At 37.4% G+C, this 25,896-nt stretch overlaps 1 protein-coding gene across 4 annotated transcripts in view; it reads left to right on the top strand.

Annotated features, from left to right (window-relative positions):
- Positions 1–25,896, top strand: part of MED27 (mediator complex subunit 27) — a 170,373-nt gene that overhangs the window by 38,959 nt on the left and 105,518 nt on the right. For 3 of the 4 annotated variants that reach the window (XM_034793783.1, XM_034793781.1, XM_034793784.1), the window contains exon 3: positions 24,152–24,282. The exons of the other annotated variant lie outside the window; for it this stretch is intronic. In XM_034793783.1, coding sequence (XP_034649674.1) covers positions 24,152–24,282 — 131 coding nt within the window. The remainder of the gene's footprint in view (positions 1–24,151; positions 24,283–25,896) is intronic. 4 annotated transcript variants of the gene reach the window in all.

Raw genomic sequence — 25,896 nt, 5'->3', positions numbered from 1 at the left:
TTACTGCATAATGGCAATGTTTTGCCATCAATTCCAGTTGGTCATGCAGTCCATATGAAGGAAACCTATGACAACATGAAACAACTTTTGAGGTGCATAAACTATGACCAACATCAGTGGCAGCTTTGTGGCGATTTGAAGGTTGTTGCTCTCTTGCTTGGTCTGCAGACTGGATACACAAAGTACTGCTGTTTTCTCTGCGAATGGGATAGTCGTGCAAGAGATTCCCACTCCATCAAGAAAGATTGGCCACTCCGACAGTCATTGGAGCCAGGGAGGAAAAGTGTCCAGAATCCACCACTTGTTGAATCAAGGAAGATTTTGTTACCACCCTTACACATCAAGCTGGGTCTGATGAAGAACTTTGTCAAGGCCATTGACAAAACACAAGCAGCTTTCAAGTACCTCCGTGGAAAATTTCCAAGGCTAAGTGAAGCTAAGATTAAGGAAGGTGTCTTTGTTGGTCCTCAGATTCGTGAACTTCTTCGAGATGATGCATTTGACCATGCATTGCGTGGCAAGGAAAAGACGGCATGGAAAGCCTTCCAGTTAGTGGCAATACATTTCCTCTGAAACAACAAGGCAGACAACTACAGGTTGTTGGTGGAAAACCTCCTCAAGGCATACAAAAGCCTTGGTTGTAACATGTCACTAGAGATACATTTTTTGCACTCTCATCTAGATTTTTTTCCACCGAACTGCGGAGCAGTGAGCGACGAGCACGGCGAGCGATTTCACCAGGACATTGCAACAATGGAGAAACGCTATCAGGGCAAATGGAGCCCATCAATGCTTGCAGACTATTGCTGGACAGTGACAAGAGTTGCTCCATTTAATGAATACAAGAGACAAGCCAAGAAGCGCCGAGTAGACACTGAATAGGACTAAACTATGTACATAATAGTTTTTTGCCTTTTGTTTATTTTATAACCCTTTTGCTGATTTTTAAAGTGTTACATAAACAGGACAGGTGAAATATTATCATGTAAAGCAACCATAAACACATGAAAAGACCTAGGTTTACAATTTATGATTAAAACTCTACTATCTACACAATATACATAGACATAAAATGTAAAAACTTAAATATCTTAGAAACAGTAGCCAATCAATTGTTTTAATTGTCATATTTGAATTCAGCACATCAAAATACATACTAAATAGCACATTTTATCTCTGAAGCAGACTACTTCTCAAAAATTGTAGACCAGTGTTATTTAGATCAGTGGTTCTCAAACTATTTTTTTCGTGGACCACTTGAAAATTGCTGAGGGTCTCGGCGGACCACTTAATGATCTTTCCAAATGTTGTTTGTACCGTTAGCTCACTATTATAAAGCACTTTGGATAAAAGCGCGATATAAAAAATAACTTTTTTGTTCTACAAATAAAAGCACACAACTCCTATTTTAGTATCAGTCGTCTTACCTTTCTCATGTGATGGATGTGCCCTCTCTCTCCCGCCATAGCAGCTCCCGAGCTGGGGCTGGGAAGGAGGGAGGTCTCTCCCCTGCCACAGCAGCCACAGACCTGAGGCTGGGAGGGAGGGCCATCTCTCCCTGCCAGCCGCAGCCCTGGAGCTGGGGGAAGTCGCCTCTTTTTCTCTGACTGCCGTAGCCCTACACATCCCAAATTCCCCCCACCCCCTCTTCTCCCTCCACTGCCCCTTCCCACCTACCCCTTATTCCTCCCAAGGCCACCACCTCACCTTACATGTGCGTCTTCTCCGGGGTCCAGGCACCTAATTAATGGAGCCACACCTGTGCTGTTCCAGTAATTAGGTGGGTGGCCCTTTTTTTTTCTCGTTTGCAGCGGCCCAGGCACGCACCTTAGAGGGAACTGTCCACTGATCACCTGAATGGAGTTCGTGGACCACTGTTTGAGAACTTCTGATTTAGATAAAAGTAAGAGTTTAGTATATTAGGAAAACTTAATTTACTTGAGAAAGTGAAGAGAGAGCTTCCAAGTCAGCCATTTCTAAGTTGATTTCCATCTCTATCAAAAATGTGGATGCTGGAGGTTTTCTACTTCCTCAGCTCTGAATGAACTCCTTCAGGTTGGGCTGTCTTTGCCAATGGTACTCAGTATGGGAAGCTTTGTCCCAAGGAGGAGTTCTGTGTATGTGTTTCATGCATTGGGTAATGCTACTTTGCATTTATAATAGAATCTTCCATCCAAGGATCTTTAAGCATTTAAAACACATTAATAAAGTTTAACCTTACAACGGTCTAACAACATCATGCCTGTTTTACAGGTAAGGAAACAGACGCTTTCAAAAATGTGGAACTGCTTATTGTAACCTGTGGCAAGTCACTTAGACCCACACTTTCAAGAAGAGGCCACTATGTTTTTTGTGTGTGTTTGTTTTTCTTCCCAAACTTGAGATAACTTGGGTCTGATTTTCAGAACACCCAAAACTCCAGTTGAAGTCAGTGAAAGCTGTGTGTGCACAGCATTTCTGAAAATTAGGCCTAATGTGTTTCAATATGGTCACTCAAAATCTGTGGCCTCTTGAAAATGTGGACCTAAATGACTTGCAAAACGACACACCAAGTCTGTGGCAGAGTGCTGGGTAGAAAGAGCCACTTTCTTCCACTAAGATGTGCGTGGCCTTCTAGATGCCAAAGATATTTCTCTGAAGGTGGCTGACAGATGTTCATACTCTGAAAGGAATACTACTTCCAGTAAAGAAGAGAGAATAGGTAGTTGAAACCACTGTCACTTGCCATTTCCTGTCTGGTGGAAGAAACATAACTCTTTGGGCTGGGATGGAGCACCAAGTTGCAGAAGCAAAACTCACAAGGTGCCCACACAATTGTTCAGTATTACTGGAGTAATTGTTGATTGTTAATACATGTGATTTACCTTGTAGAGAATGTGCCAAAGAAGCTAATGTGGGTAGCCACATTAATGTAATTGAATTTTTTTACCTCTGTTTTGTGATGGTCACTGCTGATAAGCAAAAGATAAATGGTTTTTTATTTATTCCATTAATAATTAAGTACAGACAGCAAGAAAGCTTAGTTTCTTAAATTGGTACACTGATGAATCAATGCTTCCTGCTCCTTTTAAGATTTTCTCAGTATTTAATAGTTGTATAGTGTGCGAAAATAAGGAGGGCTCCCTTTTAAACGAAGAACTAAAATGTCTATGGCTCAGACGGAAGATGCTTAAGTGATAATTAGGTTATTGAAAAGTGCTTGGATGTTCCTTGGTACTGCAAGACGACTGATGCATGAAAAATCAAATGCATATCAGTTACTTTGCAATCCAGTAAAAGTAATCGTTTAGGATTTCCCTTTGTTTTTAACTCTGTGACATAGTAATTTAGAGCTGGCTGAGTCTCTAGCTAAGTCTCCTCTGGGGATATCTGAGTGAAGGACTAGTTAAATGGGGTGTTTGCATTATTTCGGAATCATTTTGTTGTAAATAGGATAGTACAGGTCATTTGAGTGTTTTGGGGTTTTGTGCTTTTTGGGTGCTTCTTCAGTGAGCTGAACACTGTGATATGTGCAAATTTAGTATTTATCAACTTGGGTTTGGCCCTGCAAAGTATTCTCTCTTCCCCTCTATTCCTTTGATTCCAATAAAGCGGAGCACATATTGTCTTTCATCAGATACGCTGGTGTTAGTTGGTGTGGGATGGCAAGGTCATGTGCTTGTAGGGTAAAAAGAGAAAAAAATCAAATACTTGAGCTATGTAGGATCTGCTTTCCCCCCCTAATGTATTAAAAGTTGCAATGATATACTTGGTTTCATTTCCATTCCTGTAGGTGTATGCATGTGATGCTACAGTGCTGCTTCTGAAATTGGTACTATTACATTATTAATATTACTGATCATACCAAGAAAGTGTCTTGCATTTAATATAGAAAGAAGAAAGATCACTTGCCCCGTATGAAAATCTCAAATTGGAACTGAAGATGCCATAAAAATTTTAAAGGGACAAGGTCAGATTGAAAATCATATATTTTTAAAATACAAATTCCCTTACCTGTATTACTAAAATCATTTTAGCCGGTTTTAAAAAGTGAGACGGTTTTAAGCATTTGGATTACTTATGTTTTTTACAACTGCATGCTGTTTGTCCAAGCTGAGAAAAGTAAAGAAAGTAAACAATGGTAATGGACTATTTCTAGCTATTTTCATTGCTTAGCGTCTTTGCACTAATAGAAAGTTCAGTGCTTGCCTTGTAAACACTATAGAGGAATATTTACTTCCAAAAAGTTTTTGTTGTCTTTTTTTAAATTATGGAAATAGTTGAACCTAAATAATATAGAAATCTCAAAACTTTTGAAGATTTTTATGTACAGAATCATGCTGAAATAGTACAGCACAGTAAGTTGATGTAAAATGGATTAATAATCTTACCAGTATATCTCCTTGCTTCTTTGCCACTTTAGCTAGTTTTCACTTTTTAACTTAAAACTGAAACTGTGTTTAAAATTCCATTATTGACAGTTATATCAAAAACAAAAGTTGCAAAGTCAAGCACTCAGAAGTTAAGAAATCAAGAATCAAGGTTGGACATGCAACCTTAAATTGGCCCCCTTGTGGGTATGTGTTAAATGTCTTTAAAAACATGATCACAAGGTATATTTTGCCCACCGTATCTCTCCCTTATTCAGTATACAGGAATGGACAATGTTCACTGAATGAGTAGCTATTCAATATTTTCTTTTATTTTCATCATTCAGTGTGTTACCACATACCTTATTTACATACACACATCAGCCAAACACTGCACTGAACACAGAATTATTCATTTCTTCATGGTCTTTTTTTTATAGTGCTTATCACAGTAGCATATAAGTGCTACAAAGAAGGAAACTGGCTGTATAAGAGGGGAAGAGACACTCCCATGATTTGGAAAAGTCACGTGCAGTTGGTGGTGGTGATCTCGGACTATGACTAATGCCCAAACAGTGCTCAAGAGTGGTGAGGAAACTGAGGCAGGGAAATGCATATATCAATTTGATTTAAATCATGAGTTAAATCATTAGTCAGGAAGACTCGATTTAATCATGGATTTCTACATAAAAGTGCATTCTTGTTGGTTGTTATAATCTTAATACATATTCTTCAACTCAGAGATAGATGTAGGTTTCATTTTTAGAAGGTACACACTATGCATTTTTAAAGTGATTTTATTTTGAAAACTTTTCAGATTAGTTTTACAGATATATCAGAAAATGAATGATTGGTTATTTCATTTACCAAAGGTAATTGAAGCAGATATTTATTAAGTCATTGGGAGGTGAACTATCTCCAATTCAACAGGTTAATTAATATTTGGAGGATTTTCTTGCCATGCTGTATTAGGAGGAGATCACCAGACAGACATTTAAATTGTTTAATTTAACTAAAACAACAACGTTATGTATTCAGTATTTTTTTCTTCAACAGCAAACATATAATACTTTAACAAAACAAGCATATGAATTTTTGAATTAAGTTAAACAAGTTTTTTAAAATCAGGTTTGTTTTTGTTAAAATTAAATCGACTATGTCAGCCAGGTCAACATGAGAAACTTAAAATATTGGCTTCTGCAGCTAACTCAATCGTCTTCACCTTCATTTTCCTGTTTGTTCATAATCTGGAAAAGAAAAACAAGCTTTCCTGCTTTTTCAGGTCCCAAATGATTTCTCAATTTGGAATGAATTAGGCCAAAGGAAGAAAATATACTTTCTACACTGGCAGAAGACGCTACTGCTGTTAAAAGTGAGAGTATCGCTTCAACTGTCTCTGAATCCAAGTGCTTAAGTGACTTCCACCAGTTCACTGGTATGACTTTCTTTAAAACATCATCAGCAAACATATATTTCTTGAATGGTTCACCCTTAGCTCTGAAGTTTATTATAGTTGGCATTATGGGGGGATGATTGCTGGATGTCCATATGATAGCCAACTCTTCTTCTTCAGCAGTTAAGGTTTGGCTCTGGTACCAAGTATTGAGAATATTTGCAAGAAAATGAGCTGTAGATTGTGCTTGTCCCATTCGTTTTTTTAATGTTTGTAATTTAACTTGTCATTGCATATTTCTCTTTTTAAGATCTCACTTAGTTCCTTCCCAATTTTAACAGCATCAGCAATAAAACAGCTATTTCCCTGCATTTTGTTCAAGGCTACAGAAATAGGCTTCAGGGTACTCAGCATATGTTCAACGTTTCTCTTAAGCCCAGTGTTGAGAACTTTGGCTGTGACTGTGCCATCTATTTTTTCACGATTTTGTTCACAAACTGTCATCAGATTAGGCCAGTTCTCGATATAGTGCTCAAAACAGTTCACTACTGAGTTCCATCGCACGTCTTGTGGGAGAGTTAGCTTGGTTCCTCCCACTTTTTTCAGAGCAGCTGCTGCAAAGTGGTTGTTACGGAAGTATTTTGCAATTTCAACAACATTAGCCTTTATTTCTGGAACACTGAAGTCTTTGGCTAGGAGGTGCATCAAATGAGCGCTGCAATTTATGTTATTAGCTTGGGACTCTCTTCACTTTCTTCTAAATAATTTTTTCTAATCTTGGATACATTTGCAGCATTGTCTGTGACCAAGCTGCATAATAGACATTTGAATTTTTTTTCACAGTTTTTGTTCTAGCTTTTACTGCTACTTCTTCTTCTTGCTGTGTGCGCATTTCCTGTTGGATCAATTGCTTCTGTAAGGAACATTCCCTTCTTCTGTTGTCACACAAGCACATACAACAGGATCATTGTGGACATTACTCTACCCATCAAGACTCAGGTTAACAATTTCATCCTCTAGACCTTTTGCACACTGCTCAATTTCTCTTTCATACATTTTATCCAGCAATTTGCCTGCGACGTCTGCTCTGTAGGGTGAACTGTATCCTGGTCTTAACGACTGAACCATGTTAATGAAGTGTGGGTTCTCAATCATACGGAAAGGAGAGTTTGTTGCATAAACAAACTGGGCAATTTTTTCATCAATTATCTCTTTTTGTAATTTGCTGGTACTCATCACAAACTTATCTATAGTTGGTTGTTTCTGGAGATTTTTCTTTTTCTTTTTTGCTACAGGTGATATACTGTGGCTATGTGACATACATGATGTGACTGAAACACTATCATTGGCAGATAACTCTGAAACTATAGAAAATGATGGTGATTTTGAAGTTGGATAGTCTTCAGAATCCTGTATGTTGATGATGGATTTTCCTATTATTTAATTATTATTACCATACTGCTCATTTAGTATTACTCATTGCATTCACTGACACTCAGTACTACTTGAAAGGTGAAATTGTAAAAGGAAGATCTGCCTATTTCAGCTATTTATGTTTTTATTACAACTGCATCTAGAGTAACAAATATACTTTTTGCTCAAACATGAGAATTCAAGAATAGTCCAGAAGGAAGGCAGGCAGTCCTTAAGAAAAGTATTAAATAAAAAAGTTGACCAAACTGAAGATCCTGCATGTTCAGACATGTTCCTTTCATCATCTTCAATGCAGCTTCTTCCTGAGAAGGAACACTTCTCATGATGTTGTTTCATTCAGGCAACCAGGCCTTGCATTTTTTTGTTGCACTGTTTGCATTTTGCACGCATGCCTGTCTTACCCACAGGTAGAGGAACTTCATTAAAATATTCCCAAACTGGGTCTCTTTTATGGCCTGCTGCCATTATAGGTTTTCTCTTCTAGTGAGAGAATGGTATGGTAGATCTCAAATTGATGAAGGCTATACTCAGACCTCAAGACTTCTGGAATATGCTGCTCAAACAGTTTCATTTCTGTTTTTACTGCCTGTCCTTCCCTTCTTACATTTATCTCCAGACTTCTTCTCCTTGTCCAGATCTATTCTGCCCCCAACAATCTTCTGTTCATTGAACTTTTTAAAACTTTGCACTTTTAGAGAGAGGTAAGGGATTGACTCTGTGTACACAAATTTGTTGAGGGACAATAAGGTTGAGGTCTGTTATTTCTCACCTCCATTTTTTGCTGTTAACAAGCATGTTATCTCTGGGGACACAAATCCACAGTTTGAGAACTGCAAAACTAAGCATTTCTGATGGTATCGTCTAGACCAGGGGTAGGCAACCTATGGCACGCATGCCAAAGGCGGCACGCGAGCTGATTTTCAGTAGTACTCACACTGGCCAGGTCCTGACCACTGGGCTCTGCATTTTAATTTAATTTTAAATGAAGCTTCTTAAACATTTTAAAAACCTTATTTACTTTATATACAACACTAGTTTAGTTTATATATTATGGACTTGTAGAAAGAGACCTTCTAAAAACATTAAAATGTATTACTGGCACGCGAAACCTTAAATTATTGAGTGGATAAATGAAGACTTGGTACACCACTTCTGAAAGGTTGCCAACCCCTGTTCTAGACTGAGCACTGAGTCCCATTGGGTAGATAAAAAGATTAACCTAAATAATCTATACAGAAGCCTGTGGAACCCCAAAGATTGGGTCCCTAATCCATGAACTATTGGAACTCATTTACAAAACTTTTCTTAAAAATTACATGGATATATTGTCTCATACTATAGAATTAGAATTTATAATCCCTATTCCATGATGAGATATCTTTGAGCTATAATGTATCTTAATTAAAACTATCTTTAGATATGTTTTTCCTCAAAAAGCATTTTTATCAAAAAATCTGATTTTAATAAAAAAAAAATCTGGTTTTAATTTTTTTTTAAATCATTGATTTTTATCCACCCTGGTATTTTGTCTAGGTCTGTATATTTCTATATTTGGAGGGGGATCACCCTGGAGTCTTTAGTTGTCCTTGAAAAAATTCACCAAAATTTGAACAGCAACCTTAATTTGGTTCCTTTGGGCATTTTAATAATCTTTAATTGCATGATCCCATATTGTGTTATCCACACAATCTCTGCCTCATTCAGTGCATAGGATGGACCTTGCTCTGACTATGTCAGGGTTGTGTCATAAATGAAGCTGCTGTCTGTAGGACCCTTTTTCATTTGTTGCTGAAGTTGGAAGGTATGTAGTGAATGAGGTGGAGAACTGGAAGAAGAAAGGTTTGTTTCATGGTTAAGGCAGTTGAATGCCACCCTGGAGAACTGGATTCTATCCATGCCTCTGCCACAGAGTTCCTATGTGATGCTGGGCAAGTCGTGTAAACAAAAATTTGTATAGGTGTCCACTGTGTGTTGCTCATTTCTGGCTACCCAATTTGAGACATGTATAAAGAAGTGCTGAGAGCTTGTAACTGCAGCTAAGGTCAGTGGGAGCTCTGGTCTGAATTTATAAAGTTTTATACAGTGCTAAATACTCTGAAAAATCTGGTCCTAGGCTTCTCAAATTGGGCGCCTGAAATTAGAGGATACTTTTGACAATTTTGGCTTTAATCTCTGTGCCTCAATTCTCCATCTGTTAAATTGGTAAGAACTAAGATACTATGATACTTATGACATTGCGGGGAATTTGTCTGTACAACTTATGAATTCTGGTTAACATTGTGAAGTTGTTGTTATGAAATGCTTTGTCTCTGTGTGCCCACCAGGGCTGACAAGGCTTTAAGCATGTCCTTTGCAGACAGGGTACTATGGTGGGTTTTTAATGACTGCCTGTTCAGGGTGAAGCACCTTGGGACAGTGGGTTAGCTGCTTGGGGCCTAGGAGTAGCTGCTACTTCCTACTTGTCCTGCAGACAATGGGGAATGGACAGTGGAAAGAAGGGGGGGAAAAAGAAGGTGACAAAGCAGGTATTTAGAAAGGATTAATGGGAAAGACTCAGGGAACCACCCAAGAAGCATTGGGTAGGACAGGGGAAGGCCAGAGACAGATCAGCCAAAGTGAGAGAAGGAGAGTTAGGAAGAGAAGGCTCCATATTTGAGAAGATAAGTGATGCACTGCAGCAGAAGCAAGGTAGATAAAAAAACAATAAGAAAAAAAAAAGATTTTTTTTTTTAATTTAAATTAGATATTTTAATTAAATGTGTTCTTTTTAAAAATAAACCTAGTAAATTTAAATTTAAAATTAATAGGCCTTAACATAGGTTGTAAAGTTTACTGTAATCTATTAAAATAATTTAAATTAAATAAAGAAAATAATATTTTGTAGTACATGTTTGCTGCTGAAGTTTTAAACAAAGTCACACCAGTTGAGAGATGTGAAACTCACTTATTAAACACTGGAAACAAAATTTGTTAAAATGCTAAACCAGATTTTGACAACAGTCTTTCTGTAGGTTCAGAAAGAATATTGTATTCATTTCAGTTTATTCAACTAGTTCAGCTCAATGACAGTTGAAAAAGTAGGACTAAATAACCTCTGCTTGCTTGGTTGCATTGGCAACCTTATTTTAGGCATTTCCTAACTTTAGTGCTTGACTTTGCAACCTTAGTATTCTTTTAATATAATCTTTTCTTTTTCTTTTTCTTTTTTGAAGTAATTGACAATATATGTTATGAAATGAGTAAATCACTCTCCTTCTGTATGTTGGTCTCCAAATCTGAAATTTTTATTGGGACAGCAAAAAAATCTCAGATGTCACTGCAGAGAGCATGTTGTAAATATCTAGATAAATATAGTAAAAAGCTTTTTTTGGATCCTGTTTCTTTCTCTTGGTGGTGGGGAAGGGGTAAATGAAATAATTGATGTGTGCACTGTTAGCTGTCGACCAGGTTTCATGTGGCGTATCTCTCCTTTGGCATGCATATAGCAGCAGCACATTTAGCACCTCGCCCACAACATCCACCTCCTGATAGCAAAACTTGCCAATAGAAAAGCATTCAGCACTTCATTATTTCTACAACCTGAGTGCATTTGCAAATTAATTGATGTGTGGGAGGAAAGGCATCTGCTTTGTAAAAACCTTTAACTATTGCAGTAAAACTAGAAATAAAATTGGTTGTCTAGTAAACTGATATGTAGTTACAGGTAGTGTGGCTTCCAGGATAATGTGGCACCTTGATGCCTTTTTCTCAGGTCATTATTGACTTGGGTGCTCACTTTCTTTAATACTGCATTCTGTCATTTGAAACACACATTGTTTGCTAAATAGAAACCTTGAAAACAAATGGCAGACTAGACATAACACACTTTTTTTTTTTGTATAGCTAGTGGTTTCTTATATGTTGCTTACTCAGCACTAAGCCAGATTTTCATTAGACCTATGAGTGACTCAGGACATTTTAAAGGCTCCTAATCTTGTGGGCTAATTGTGTTACCCTACAATACCATTTATAATTTCCCATGGAAAATAATATAAAGCATGTTCCATTTGTGTACTCATAAAAATCATTATAAGTACTTGCAGAAAGTCTTGTATATCTTGAATAGTAGGGGGAAAAAAACAAACTGTTTTGATTCCCTCCCATAAAAGGTGGTGGTGAATGTCTTCTATTTCTGTTTGTTTAGTGTCTTGGACTGTACCCATTGCTATGGTATCTGCGCTCTTTACGTATAAGCGACTGGTAACTTCAGTCAACTAGTGAATAATATTGAGTAAGCACTTCTTAGCTTAAATTGCACTCTGTTGTATTTCCTTTTTCTAGTTTCTCTGATCAGTTAGCTCACCCAAGTGTTGCAGATAAGGGTAAGAATATGTGATCTCTTCTCAGAAGTAAGGATTACATAATCCATAGATGTTACTCTTTGTGCTGTGGTGAAAGAAATCTGTGTAATGAAAGAGGTTTTAGCAAAGCAAATGGCTTTATTACACCAGTTCAGACTACTGTACTTTTTGGATTTGGTTGTAAAACGTCTCTGTGCTTTTTGCACTCTAGTCTGAGTGTGATATTTAAACAGATGGACAGCTAATTTTTTTATAATCCAGGCCCGTTTTTTCAAATGAGATGAGATTCCTATTTGTTTAACTTGCTACTGTTAAGAAAACTTCATCTATATAAAGTATCATGCTGTGCACTTAGGTCTCAGGGTTTGAGAATTTAATACAGTTATGCAGTTAAGCATTGGAGTTTTTTTTCCACATTCATGATTTTGGACTGTAATCTTTCTGCAAGTGTAATGCCAGCTATGCTTGCACACTTATTTCAAACCTTATTAAAGCATCATTTCCTTGTTTAGTTTTTAGATTTGGGTGCTTAATCATGGCGCAGGCAAGTTGTTCAAACCCACATTATTTTTGTTTGGGGGCACATATTAACTTGTTTCCTTTTTCTTTTGTAATCCTGAGTTATCAGGATTCTGATTAAATATCCTAACTTTTCAATTAAGAGTTATTTCCAAATTTAATTAACCCCAAATGGAAGGTTGGAACTGCCTTTTCACTTACATTCAGGTTTCCTGGTCACACTTCTATATGTTCCATCCTCTGTCTATTATGGAGTTTGTAAATAGTTTTGAAATGCCAGTTTGTGATATATGGGCCTCTTTAACATTTCTTTGATTTATGTGCAGCCCGGTGGGAAAAAAGCAAAGGAAGCAAATTATGCTGGGGAAAAATGTTGCCAAGCTTCACTTTTTTCAGTTTTAGTTAAAAACTACACTTTTATCAATCAAACCTGATGGATTTTGTTTTCCTTTCTAAAAGCATTCATAACTTAACTCTTTGAAGGCTTGAGAAATTTTTGGCCAAGATTTTCAAAAGTGACTAGTGATATTTTGGGTGCCCGATTTTGAGGCACCTTTAAATGGGCTAACTTTTAGAGGTGGGTTCTTAGCACTTTTTGAAAATAAAGGCCCTTGATGTCATTTCAGTTAGGGCTTCTAAAAACTGAGGCACCCCAAATCACTGTGTACTTCTGAAAATCTTGGCCACATGTTTCTCCCACTGTGTACCGTCTAGATCAGTGTTACACAGACTTTATTGTATAAATGTAAATTTTAATCCTCAGAAATTTAGTTTGTAAATGGATTTAAATGAGTTTTCATTAGAATGTATCCAAACAATGACAGTTTTGCAGTTTTATAATGTGTTCTCTCAAATTCTAGTCTTTAAATGTTCTAATTAAGTGCAAAGCAATAAATTTTTCTCATGTCAGAAGGCCTGTTTCAGTGCAAAGGTACAACATATCCTGGAATTTGTGAAAGTCAGTCTTGCTATGGGCTTGAAAGTCTGCAGAAAAACGGATTGATATCAGCCATGACCAGCGTCATGGACTCAGCATGAAGAAAAATGATCTCATGGCACAAAGATGTAAAAAAGTTCACCTGAGTGGCATTGTTGATACATATAACCAGATGAATCTTGGCGTTGGGAACTCTCTCCATTAAGTCACAGTTCTACACTTGCTGATAAATGGATGTGGATGCTGAATCCAGCTTTTATTCCTGAAGTCATCTTCATTTTTCATGAATTTAAAGAGATTGTATTGCCATTATTATGTCCCAGGCTGTCTCATCCAAAGGAAGAAGCATGGAACACACTGGAAGTGAGAAGGACACTTAAAATATACAAGCCAACCCATAAGTAGGGCTACGATTTTGTCATGGAGACTTTCATGACTTGAGCCCTCCTCCTCTTCTCTCTCCCCTCCACCCTCCTGGTGCCCGTGATCTGTCCATGGCTTTTACTAAAAATATGCATAACAAAAACTTATAGGTAAGGCTAAGTCCAAGGAACTCCGCCATCAAAGGTTAGAAAGCATCAAAATCTTTCCATATCAAGATGAATGTCTCTGGAGGATAGAAGCTATAAAGCAGAACTGTTTGGAGCATGTTTTCTGAAACAAGTAGAAGGTGTCTCAGGCAGAGGCAGAGAAATTTGTGCTCCATATGAAGAAATATGCTGGGCAGCCACATGGTAATCTATATGAGTGTTTGGCCAAAGGGGGGTGCACTCAGTAGTACTTCAGTACATTCCAACATATTCTCTCTAAATATTCATGTACATAGGTTGCATCTTAATAGCCTTTTTATTATTTCCACTCTTAAGTAAAGACTGATGATAATCCCATTGTAGGACCTGTCTGTATTGAAGAATAAAAGAAGTAATGTTTAACTGACAATTTTATTTACTCAAGAAGCAGAAGTCTACAAATGTAACTTAGTGATATGAGTGAATCCGGAAAAAGCCACTCTTCTTCCAGCCTGAGAGTGTCCACACAGGGAGTTATTCCTGGATAATTATATTAACTAATACAATGTGTGTGTGTGTGTGTGTGTGTGTGTGTGACATGCCCAGAGAGTAAATAAGGCTAGGTTGTCATAATCTTTGTGGGAGACAACATATGTTACTCCAACATTTGCTCTTCTGCCTATCCCTCTTGGCCTACCAAAGTCTGCACATTTCAAAACTCATCTAATTTTTTTTCTCTTAGGTGGCTAGGGGGTCTGTGTTGATTGAGGGCTAAAAGGTCGTTGCTTGTTTTGCTGAAAGTTCATTATCTGTGTTCTGGGTTTTATTCTTGAGCATTGTGCATTTTAATTATTGTGAAAGCAACCAGAGATAGAGAGAAGCACTTTAAAGAAGTTAAAATAATCATTAATTTATTATTAAACCACTAAAAATATAGTAGCAATAGGTACGCACTAGACCTGTTACAGGTGGGACTATGGCTCAGATTTTTAAAAGTATTTAGGTGCCTAACTCCCATTGATTTGGGACCCAGGTGCTTAAATACCTTTTAAAAACCTGACCTATGAAGATCATGTCATTTCAGGTAAATTACTGTGTCCACTAATCTGATATTTCGCTCCTGTGTTGTGCTCTTTTTCTCCCCTCTCCTCTACTTTGTAATGGGGCTACTTTAATTTGTATTAGCTGAAAATTGGTATATACATTTTGTTGGAAGATGGGATGCAAATCGCCTTCCCCATTTCCCCCCCCCCACCCCCTTCATGAAAATGGTTTGTGTGCTATAATGATGAAGTCCTCCTGGAAGGTTGCAGATCATGGTATACTGCTTAACTGCTGCGTTGAGGTTAATGCGGCTAGACATTTTAATATAGTTATCTTTAGTCTTTCAGGGCATAAGAGAAGAGTCTTCAGTTCTAAGTTCCAGTGGCTTTTTAAGGAGCCATAGTAGCAATGAAAGTTGATGCTAATTGTGTCCTTATCCAGTTTTAACAATCTGTTTTCTCTGCTACAGATCCTTTTTTCCCATTCAAGAAGAATCCCTTTGTTAAAAAGAGAACATGGATTTTCTTTGTGTATGAATGATTTTTAGCTCAGCAGATATTAGGGTTATCCATTAAGAATAACATACAAATAGAAACGTACCATGTATAAAAGTAAGCAGTTAAAAATGGTACCATTTCGAGTCTAAAACCAACATGAAATAAGATCACTTGCATATTTAGCTAAGAAGTGGTGGATGTGACACCCTCTGTACCAACCAAATGCACTCAGGTTCATAGATTTCTTCTTACTTCCTTTATTGCTAAATATGTCTCTAGCCCATCCCTTGAATTCTGGAGGTGATTGTGGTAGCTTTACTTCACTTTTTTGCACTTGTGACCCTCTAGGGATTCTTCTTTATGCCTCTGGATTGTACTTGTATTTCTAGATAAGTATCAGTTTAGTTTCTAGACAACTTGACAGTTTTGAGAACTATGATTTTTTCAAAACAATTTCAGACATGCATATCTAAAATATGGGGTATCATCACCACATATAGTTTACGTATTGTATAAATGTAACTGTAGTGGCTTGGGCCAAATAAAAGGCGCGCGCAGCAACGCAGCAGGGAAACTCTCTTCCATCCTTGGGGCACCTGTTCCAACCCTTCCCACCCTCAGTAAACTTATACACACCAGAATACAGACACTCACTGACTTATGCAAGCGTTCTGTTCCGGAATGCCTTGCGTAACTTGAATTTTTGTGCAAGTTGGAAATGTATAATCGACAATTACGCCAAAAAACAACAACAACAACAAAACCCCTCCTATTTCTAGCTTATGGAACTTTTTCCGTAAGTGCAGATTTGTGTAAGTCGGGTTTGCATAACCTGGGGGACATCTGTAGTACAATGAATGGAGAAAAACAACAGGGGGATAAGATAGGGAGAACGGTAAAACACGGTTTATATCCAGCACGAGGATCTACAGGCCCAGTGGTACCACAGTATGAAAAAATAGACCTTGAACAATGCATCTAGATTCACAGTTCAAGAATGCTGGGCAGAGTTCCTGTCCAGCAGCGATTCTTGGGTGCTCCTGGTCATCTTCGGCACCAGTAAATTTTCCCCAACAAACCCCTCCAGTGTCCTCTTTTGTCACTCTGTACAAACCCACACAGAGCGAAAACCTCCCCACTTAACTAGCTACAGCCTCAAAGTCACAAGCTCCAGTACTCACAGCTCCATACAGCTTTGGTGACAGTGATATTGGGTCTGGATCTGGTTTGTCCTTCTCACAGTGCTTCTTCTGGCTCCTGTCCTAGGACTTCCCAGGTCAGCTGCTCTATCCCTCCTGGGCTTCAGGCTGGTTCTCCACTGCTTCCGCGCATGAGGTGCGTGCGCACACACACACACGTGCGCGCACACACACACACACACTTCTCCCTCTCTCTACTCTCCTCTTCCTGGAACAAACCAGCACTTCCTCTGCCTGTGTAGGAACTTTTGAAGGGGTCATGCTCTCTAAACCCCAAAGGGGTAACAAATATTAGGTTTCTTTAAACTAGAGAATAGTTTGATTTTGATATAGTCTTTTCAGGTTGAAATTATCCCAAAGTGCAGTTAAATTTTACTAATATAATGACCAAGTAGATTTCAAAACACTTTACAAACCTGCATGATCAGCAGTGTCTCTTGCACAGACTTGGACGCTGCAACCACTTTTATTAGGAGTAGAAGGGGGATGGAAAGTTGATCTGGATAATGGGCCTATGACCAATGCTTTCAGGAAAGTGCAATGGATTTGTTAACTTCTGGTCATAAACCAGAGACCAGCAGAGGAATCTTTGGTATAATATCTCATATGAAGGACAGAACTTTTATTGGTCCAACACTTTTTTAGGGTGATGTTGCAATTTTGGTATTGGGTAGGAGCCTAACTTTGGAAGCCTACCTAAATATATGGACTCTATCGCCATCCTTTATGAGCCCCTCACAATAAACTAGTCAAGAAGGGGAAATATTATCCCCTTTGTATGCTCTTAATCTCTCTGTAAAAGAAGTATTTGATAGAGCTGAGGACTGAATCCAGACCACCAATCCAGTGCCTTAAATGCAAGGCTAGTGGCGGCTATTCTCATTTTATCCTGAAAACGTGTTAGCAAGCTTTCCAGATTACACATGGACATTTAAGAGTAGAGGCCTGGAAGGATAGGAAATTATCTAGTTCACCACTATGGTGGCTTTTTATATAAGGTTTTTGTTACTTGGCTCTTGTTTTTCAGTCTCTTCAAAAACTTGCAGTAGGTGAATTATTGCTCAGATTAAAATCCAAAATTTTCCAATTACAGCTCATCAGGAGGGACTTGTTCTTTCAATTAGCATGAAGCAAGTTCTTGATTGTTTTTATTTTATTATTTTTGCTTTTTAAACAAAAGGAACATACCTACCTGATCCCATTAGACTGAAAATAAAGAGACAGTCCAGTCAACAATTAAATATTGGCATATTGGGAAGAAATGATACTGAAATTCTTTTGCTAATCTAATTAGCTCTTGGTAATAGGAATATACTGTTTTATTTGGTTTTGCAAGTCTTCCATTTCTTTCACTAAGGTGGGTTGTGAAGTTATGTTGCCCCTTAATTTTCCCCTTCTTCTTTCCAACATCTTAATCCTTCTCTGAAAGTAGTAAGCAAGGACAAGGTTGATCAGTTCACTGATTTACAGTCAGGAGTTCCATACTGAATTTTTGTTTTGTTTTGTTTTTGAAAGAAAATGAGACAAAACCACACTTGAAGGCTGCAGTCTGACACTAATTAAAACAGCACTTGCAGCATAAATATTGTGCTTAGAGAGAATGGAATAAAATAGACATAATGAAGGAGAGAAATTCTAAAATAAACAATGTTTAAAAACAACACAGACTGAGAAAGATACAAACTTCGTTTTCCTAGTATGCCATCAAAGAGAGCATTTTCCAATCTGCCAGTCTTGGGAAAGGACCCACTCATCCCTCTTCTACAGGACTGGGGAGCAAATGTAGGTCTCTTTAGAATGTTCCATATGGAACTGAGGCAGTGACACGCTGCATATGGCTTCAGTACAAATAGAAGCAGTTACATGGAAGAGATTTTTAATAGAAGTGCAAGCTCTTTAGTTCTGCAGCCTAGTTGGGCCAGAGAGTGCAGGAAAAGAGGACAACTGTAATTCTGGGATTTGAAGGAAGAAAAGTAATGGGATAACAGTTCTGTTACCTCCACAGATGGGGTACAATACTTGTTGCTTTAGGCATCCTAGTGAGTTGGAAGGAGTGTGGGGAATATATTTTAAAAAAAGAAAAGAACAAAGTGTTCTAATTGAGTTGGAAATCTAGAACAAATAAATGATGTCTGGCTTTCCTATTAATTGAAGGCCTGAAACCTAGTTCAGCAGGAGAAAATAAATAAGTAAATAAATTGGAGAACCTGCTCTTTTGGTCTATTGATGCTGTGTTGACCAAGCTGAGAATTCAGCTATCCTAAAATGATCAAACATTGTTTAGAGAAAAGAAAAATCCAAACTGGCCTCATTATCTGAGATACGCTTTTAAAAAGTATCAATTAAAGTAATGTAACTTCTCTCTTGCCTGCGTTCGTCTGCAAAGATGAAACCGAGGGAGTGTTCTGTTGGCTTGCTCATAGCTGGGTTCAAAAGAACTATTACAGCTTTATCATAATAAACTCCCTTGTTAGCTGAAAGGGAGAAGTATTTTAATGAGGGGCAAAATACTGTGCATCTTTAAAGGAGAGAAATGTGCATGTTTTTGCTAATGTTATAGTGGTCTTAGAAAGTCCTGTGATGGATAAGGATCTGTCATTGCTTCCAGGAAGCCCCTATTCTCAGGGAAGTTGGAACCAGATACTTTTAAAAACAACTCCCTCTTGCTTCCCTCTCGCCCCGCCCCCCAAAAAGCATTTTATTTAAAATATTATATACATATATGTGCCTGTAATATTTAAAATTAAGATTTTGGAAAAAGTCTCCTTGGGGTTATATGAACGAACACACATGAGCTTTCTGGTTTTAAACATTTTTTTAAGCAAAGTAATTACTCAAAAAACAATTCTAAGGATTGTTAATATGTGAATTTATTGCACACAGTGAACTGACATGATCAAATGCTTCAGGTGCTTTTTCAGTTTCTGCAAGCTAAATAATATCTTCAGTAAGTAGTGTAATGGCTTGTTTTGTCAGCGATCAACGCAAGCAAAAGACCATTTGATCTAATATGATCCTAATGGTAAACCTTTGACTGCCAGAACCTGGGACTGGACAATAGAGGATGGATCACTGGCTAATTGCCCTGTTCTGTTCATTCCTCCTGAAGCATTTGGCTCCGGCCATGTCAGAAGACAGGCTATTGCGCTAGATGGACCATTAGTGTGACCCTGTATGGCCAAACTTATGTTCTTAGCATTTCACTGGTGGTAAGGAGCTTAGCTTCTCACCAGCCAGTTGGATTTCCCCAAAACTGAAAGTTACATGGATGAGTTACTGTAATAGTGCTTATGAATGATGGGGAATCCTGAGTGGCTGATATGATGATGATTTTTAATACTGTCCAATATGTCAACATTCAGATACAACAGGTATTTGCCTATTTTAACCTGACAGCTGTTGCACACATTTAGCTGGCAAAATGCTAAACGGTAACTGTCAACAGCAGCTTGAGGGTGATAATCACTGAAAATATCAGAATAAAAGAAACTTCTGGCAGTCTAGCCATAGCATCTGATTTCTGGAACAGTTTTTATTGAAACAGTATGGTTACAATTGGAGAACAAATTATTTGGAGAAATGTGATACCGGTATGTATGCAAAATACCTTTAATGAAATATTTAGAATGTCTGTGAAGAATCAGTTTGTCACATCTTTGATGTAACAAGTTAAGTAACTCATGAGATGGCTTATTGGTCTGCTCCTTCAAGGTGCTCAGCCTCCATTGAAATTAATGAGTTGAAAGCACTCCACATTTCACAGTAAATGCTGGGCACTGATTAGACCTTAAGGGACCCTGTACCATTTTTTTCTGCCTTCATTCCTCAGTAATCTTTTCAGTCACATGACAAACTCTCTGAATGATGCTTAGAAGGAGTGGATAGACCAAGTCATAGACTTCTTGAACTGGTTTAATTCCTCTCCCTACTTGTATTGAATCCATTCTTGACCGATGTCTTCTGTTAAACATCCCAGGCTGGATTGAGCTACAGAAGCCAAATATTTTTTCACCATCCAGGGGAGTGCGAGTTGGCTTTGAATTGAGTAAAAAGAATAGCAAGTATTTTCCAGTTTATTAATGTGAAGGTTATGATTCTTTCAATATTTTGTTTTTAAGTAATACTAATTACTATTTATACAAGTGTTTCAAAGCACTTTTTTTTCTTCAAGAAATGCTGGAAGTATGCCAACAGAGGTTCTTGTGTTCTGGATCACCATATATAGTAGTAATACTGTGAGCAAAATAAAGGCGTTGAGCTATTGCATGCCAGAGTGAACAAGTAGGGAAAGGGCAAGCAGTAAAACAATGGAATAATACTATGTGAAATTGTATATATTTTGCAGCGTCTTAAACATTATCTCAGCCGGTCATTAAAGACAGCTTCGTTACTCAGTGTTGCTAGCTTTCACTAATTTGTTGCAGATCTCATGTTTTTCTTAAAGGTCATTTTCCTGGAGTCAGGCAATTGCAAGAGAATCTCATATTTTTTTAAAGAGAATTTCTAGCCCTCATGGTTGCATAGAAATTCTTGAAAGCACCTTAAAGGCAAAGAGACCAAAAGGCAAATAAAAGAACCCCACAATTTTTTTAAGTAAATAAACCTGATTATTTTTTTTAAGGTAGGACTCATGACTTTTGAATAGTTAGTGTTGACAGTATTGGTTGTATATCCCATCTGTAGGATAATTCCTATACAGGAAATTTCTGATAATAGAATGACTAGCAGTTTTTATTAGCTCCTATAATAACTGTACTGTGATAATTTCATTCTGGGAATAAGGGACTTTCTAAAAAACCCATGAAACCAGAATAATAGAGTAACTGCAAATGGAGTAATAGAACAGAAAACCTAGAATAACCAGGTATGATGAAAAGGTGTATTTCCCTCCCCCAATCCTTTATTCTGCTCACATTTGACCATGCCATAAAATGAACATATTATTTTGAAAAGTAGAGAACTATTATAGAACATTTCATGGTCCTCCTTTTTGAAACAAGAGTTGCTCTCATGGAACATTGGGAGATAAATGTGTGCATGGTAAGTGTACATTTTATGTGCACTGTATATACCACATTATCTATCTATATGCATTAAATCTCATGCCTGTATTTGTAAATAGTAATAAATCTGAATTACCTTCAGCTTTGGTTCTGTTCTTCAGAACCTGTGACTAAGGAAACATTTTCCCAGTCTTTTTGGTTCAAAAATGTACAATACAGTATGTGATGCTTAAATAATGTATAAATGAGATTGGACAGGAGTTGCCTATCAGTTTTATTAACTTTGACCCTTTCTCTCATTGTAAAGATTTTTTTTTAAATATTTAATGGGTCCTTATAGGTTTTTGACAGTTGGGTCTGTGTTCCTGGAAGCATAGAATTAGCACACACCTAATTAACAAAAAGTCACTGAATTACTGGGAGTCAGCATTCAAGGACATAGTTTTTCTGGAATACTAATTTTTTAAAAATGGTACATACTTTTCTTGTACCTGGCCCCTAGGTGTGAAATACACCAGAAGGTCTCTGAAGAGTATCACATTTTAAAATGGTAATATTAATAATTCATCTGTAATAGTACTATTTTTGCTCTGTCTTTTGAGCAAGTGGCCAAAATGATGCCATTTTGGGTAAAATACCTGTTGTGCCACTCTGCACAGAGAGCATAACTCTTCCAGAGTAGTGTCAGCAGGGACAAAATGGCTGAGTTTGCACTGATCATAATAAGATGCAATGAAGAAAAGGGAAGGGAATGTTCCTAGAGCCAGGAAGAGGTCTCCTGCCAAGCCATCCTTCCCTTTAATTCCATAAAACACTGTGCATATTGCACGCATTGCAAATTCTGGTAGTGGAGATAGAAAACTAAGCCCCTGACATTTTGAAACATTGTCTTTCAAACTTGTAGTGTCCCTTTCGTTCATTGATTTCCCATTTAAGAAATTTGTAGGAGAAAAACAAATCTGAGCAAAATTCATTGGTCTAAGATGAGTTGTTAGAGCAATATGATACCCCTCCCTTTCCCTAGCTGAGAGTAGTTCTGCTTTTATTAAGACTGCTATACATCTTTGTCTGTGTCATAGTGCTGTATAAATCACATGGCAAATCGACCAAGTAAATCAGGAAGCTGTTAAAAAAGCAATATGAATGCTCTAAACACTGACATTTAAGTCTTATTGGCTCACTGGATAGCTTCATTCATTTTATAGCCATTTTCAAGATGATAATTTCAATTGGTTTTGTTTTTCATTTTCTGTCACAACTCTGTGGAACAGTGGTGTGTAAGTGGATTTTATTTTCTGAACATTGTTAGGTTATGCCGAGGAAGCTATGACTTTATGTGGTGGTCATGGGATTAGTTTCCCTAAATTGTAAAATAGCTGACCTTTTCAAAACAAATGTGTAGACACTTTGACAAAACACTGATACAGGGCTACAGATATGGAAAGAATTCCACTTAGCTAACATTGAGTAAATATCTGGTGCTTTTTACTTCAGAATCTGGGGTAGGGTGAACTCATTGATCAGAATGACTTAAGAACTGTTAAGGTTAATTTGCAACTTATCCTTTTAATAATTTGGTTTCACCATAAGAATACCGGCATGTCTATCTGAAATGCGCTCGGTAAAATTGTCTTCCATGTTCACGTACGTCCTTCACATATTGTCTTTCACAATCACTGCCAACTAAAATAAATGCATGGAGAAGACCGCTACTTCAGATGAAATTTTCATTTGCAAAATGAGCAGGTGCAAGCAATCGAAACAAAAACTAGATTTTCCTAGTGTAGCCAGCTTCCTGATCCTCCTCTTTTAAGGATCCCTGAATCTCTTGGTTTATTGTGTCTGATCTGTTACCCATTCACAAATAATTGTTGTCAGATCTTGTTCATTAAAAATCTGGTTATATAGTAAAATATTACTTCTTTGAATTAATGAGCACTATCAGTGAAATGTGCCTATATTTATAGACCATTGGAATCAAGTTTGTGGGTTGTTTTTTTTAATTATTATTCTGGTACGGGTATTTGAAATGTCCAGGTTCACAAATTTATTTTGCATAGAGCAGCAGATTATGGGATCAGTTTTCCTGGCATCTGAAATAAATATTTAAGAGAAATTGGCTGCCTCTGTAGCATTTAGGTCAACTTGGACGCAACATATTGTCTTTAATTAGTTTGTATCTGTAGCTTATTAAACACTACAGTTTTTAATATATTGTGGGCTCTGCTTTCAAGCCTAAAAGAGTAGTCTAGTAGAAATTATAATATTGGTCACAGGTCATTCACGTAGATAAAGCCTCCTATAAAACTAGCATGGTGACTTCAAATAGGAAAAAAAATCAGAATGCTTGGTTGTTAGAGAATGTTCTAGGGTTTTATGAACAATACTGGGTTTCAGGAAATATTGATTCTGTTACTTGCTCACCTGCAGAACTGCTGTTATCTTGATCAAGTTACTTAACCTCTGTGGCTTAGTTTCCTTGTCTATAAAATGGGAATATCTACCTTCCTCATGGACCTGTTGTAAAGTGTAAATTATATTTAATATTTATAAAGTGCTTGTATGGATGGTGCTATAAAGTGCAAAGTATTAGACCTCTACCCCGACATAACGCTGTCCTCGGGAGCCAAAACATCTTACCGCGTTATAGGTGAAACCGCGTTATATCAAACCTGCTTTGATCTGCCAGAGTGCGCAGCCTCGCCTCCCTGGACCGCTGCTTTACCGCGTTATATCCGAATTCATGTTATATCGGGTCGTATTATATCGGGGTAGAGGTGTAGTTGTCGTCTTACTAGCAGCAAGTAGCTGTTGTGTTACTAAGGATGCAGGTGATGAAAATCTGAGATTATAGAATATTTCAGTTGGGCAAAGGGGAGGATTTTTAATGTACTGTCTCTTTTTGCTGATTTCACTTTGCTCTCTAGTTGCAGTACCATGCAGGGTTAGCGTCTGGCCTTTTGAATCAACAGTCTTTGAAACGTTCTGCCAACCAGATGGGAGTATCTGCAAAACGGAGACCAAAAGCCCAACCTACAACTCTTGTTTTACCACCTCAGTAAGTAGTGGAACATTTTTGAGAGAGTTCTTATTGTGTGATGTGTTTTATTTTTAATTTTAAAAATTAACCTTTTAATATTAAGAGGCTTTTGTATGGGCTTGCTCTATAGAGGAGTGAGACCAGTAACTGGATGGGGACTATGGGTACCACGCAAACAATGTATTGCTGCCTGTCAGTCTCGATGAATGTTACTTTGGACTCTAACAACAAATCTGAATTACAGGAATTCTCCTTTCCAGCTGGCCTTGAAAGTATTTTTTTTCAAGATCAGATTGACATTGAAGCAAGATTCTTCATTAACTGATCAGTGACTAGGAGATTTGAGTAGGTCTTTTCAGAAAGTCCTAAAAGACTGGAGCCAAAAAGTCTTTGGTGCTAGTACTTTCTTGACAAATGCCTGTTCTCAGTCCATCTGTTCACCATATGTTAATTTTTCATTGGATTGAAACCTCCTTTACAGGTGACAAGCAATTATGAGGACACCTAGAAAATGTTTAAGGAAATAGACAACAGCACTCTAGGCAGTCTGTGTTGTGATGCCAGAAACACTGAGACACCCACAACTAGGCTTATAAATAAGTAAACTGTTTAAAATATTTAGTTATGTATAAGAAAATTATTATTATAATAGAAAACGAAGTGTTAAGTGATTATTCAGGGTACTGAACATACTTGCAGCAGGTAAAAACGGACTGCTGCCTTTCACGTAGAACAAGATCCACTGATGTATAAATACCATATTACTTCTCTGTCGACACTGGTGCTGTGCTGGACCTAAAGGAAATCCAAGCTTTCTTAAGATAAAATGAAATGAGAGCGAAGTGCAATCAGCAGTTTTCTCCTTGTATAGTAACTTTAAACAGCTAGTAATTCAAAAATCTATCAACTGTTGTATCTCCTTAACAATATATCAATAGCAGGATGGTTAAAAAGGCTGCTTTAGCAAAATTAAATGATGTAGGGCCAGATATCACTCTGTTATATCAATGTAACTGCATTGACTTTGGACTGCGGTGGTAACATGGGTAGACTTTGGTTGAATGTGTGTATTTCTTTGGCAGAGGAGTCAAATTAATTTGGTAGAGAGAGACAAATTCCATTTTTAATTATGGTTCATGGGCCAGAGTATTGTGTTGCCAATTCTCTTTATTTTATTGTGAGTCTTATATTTTTTTTCCTCACAGCCCCAGCTTCTGAAATCCTATGATTACGGAAAAATCTCAGCTTGAGATATATATATATATATATATTTTTTAATTAAATCATGTTTCTAACCTTCTTGGTTGCGGAGGAAAGCCTGAAAATGTGACCAGAGTATATCATGGGTAGAATAGAGTCTTAGTGTAGTAACTAAACTTGTAGTTACTGTCATATTATTGTTATTTGTTCAATACCTTATTGCCACAGTCAGCATCACTCAGGTGGAAAATATGCTCACCTTAAGGATCAGCTATATTTCTCTTCTCCACCACCTCACTTTTTTCCCCTCTTCCTTCTTCATTAACCTTTCTGTTCTCTCTCTTTTCAGTGTTCTTGTATCACTTCCCGTTTCTTCGTTCTGAATTTCCTTCCTGCATCAACTTCCAATTCCCAGTCTTATCCTTAGGCTTT

This window comes from Trachemys scripta, chromosome 17, assembly GCF_013100865.1.
Source record: "Trachemys scripta elegans isolate TJP31775 chromosome 17, CAS_Tse_1.0, whole genome shotgun sequence".
In the NCBI taxonomy this organism is placed as follows: domain Eukaryota; kingdom Metazoa; phylum Chordata; order Testudines; family Emydidae; genus Trachemys; species Trachemys scripta.
The sequence above is the reverse complement of the archived record's forward strand: the minus strand, read 5'-3'. Positions and strand labels throughout refer to the sequence as shown.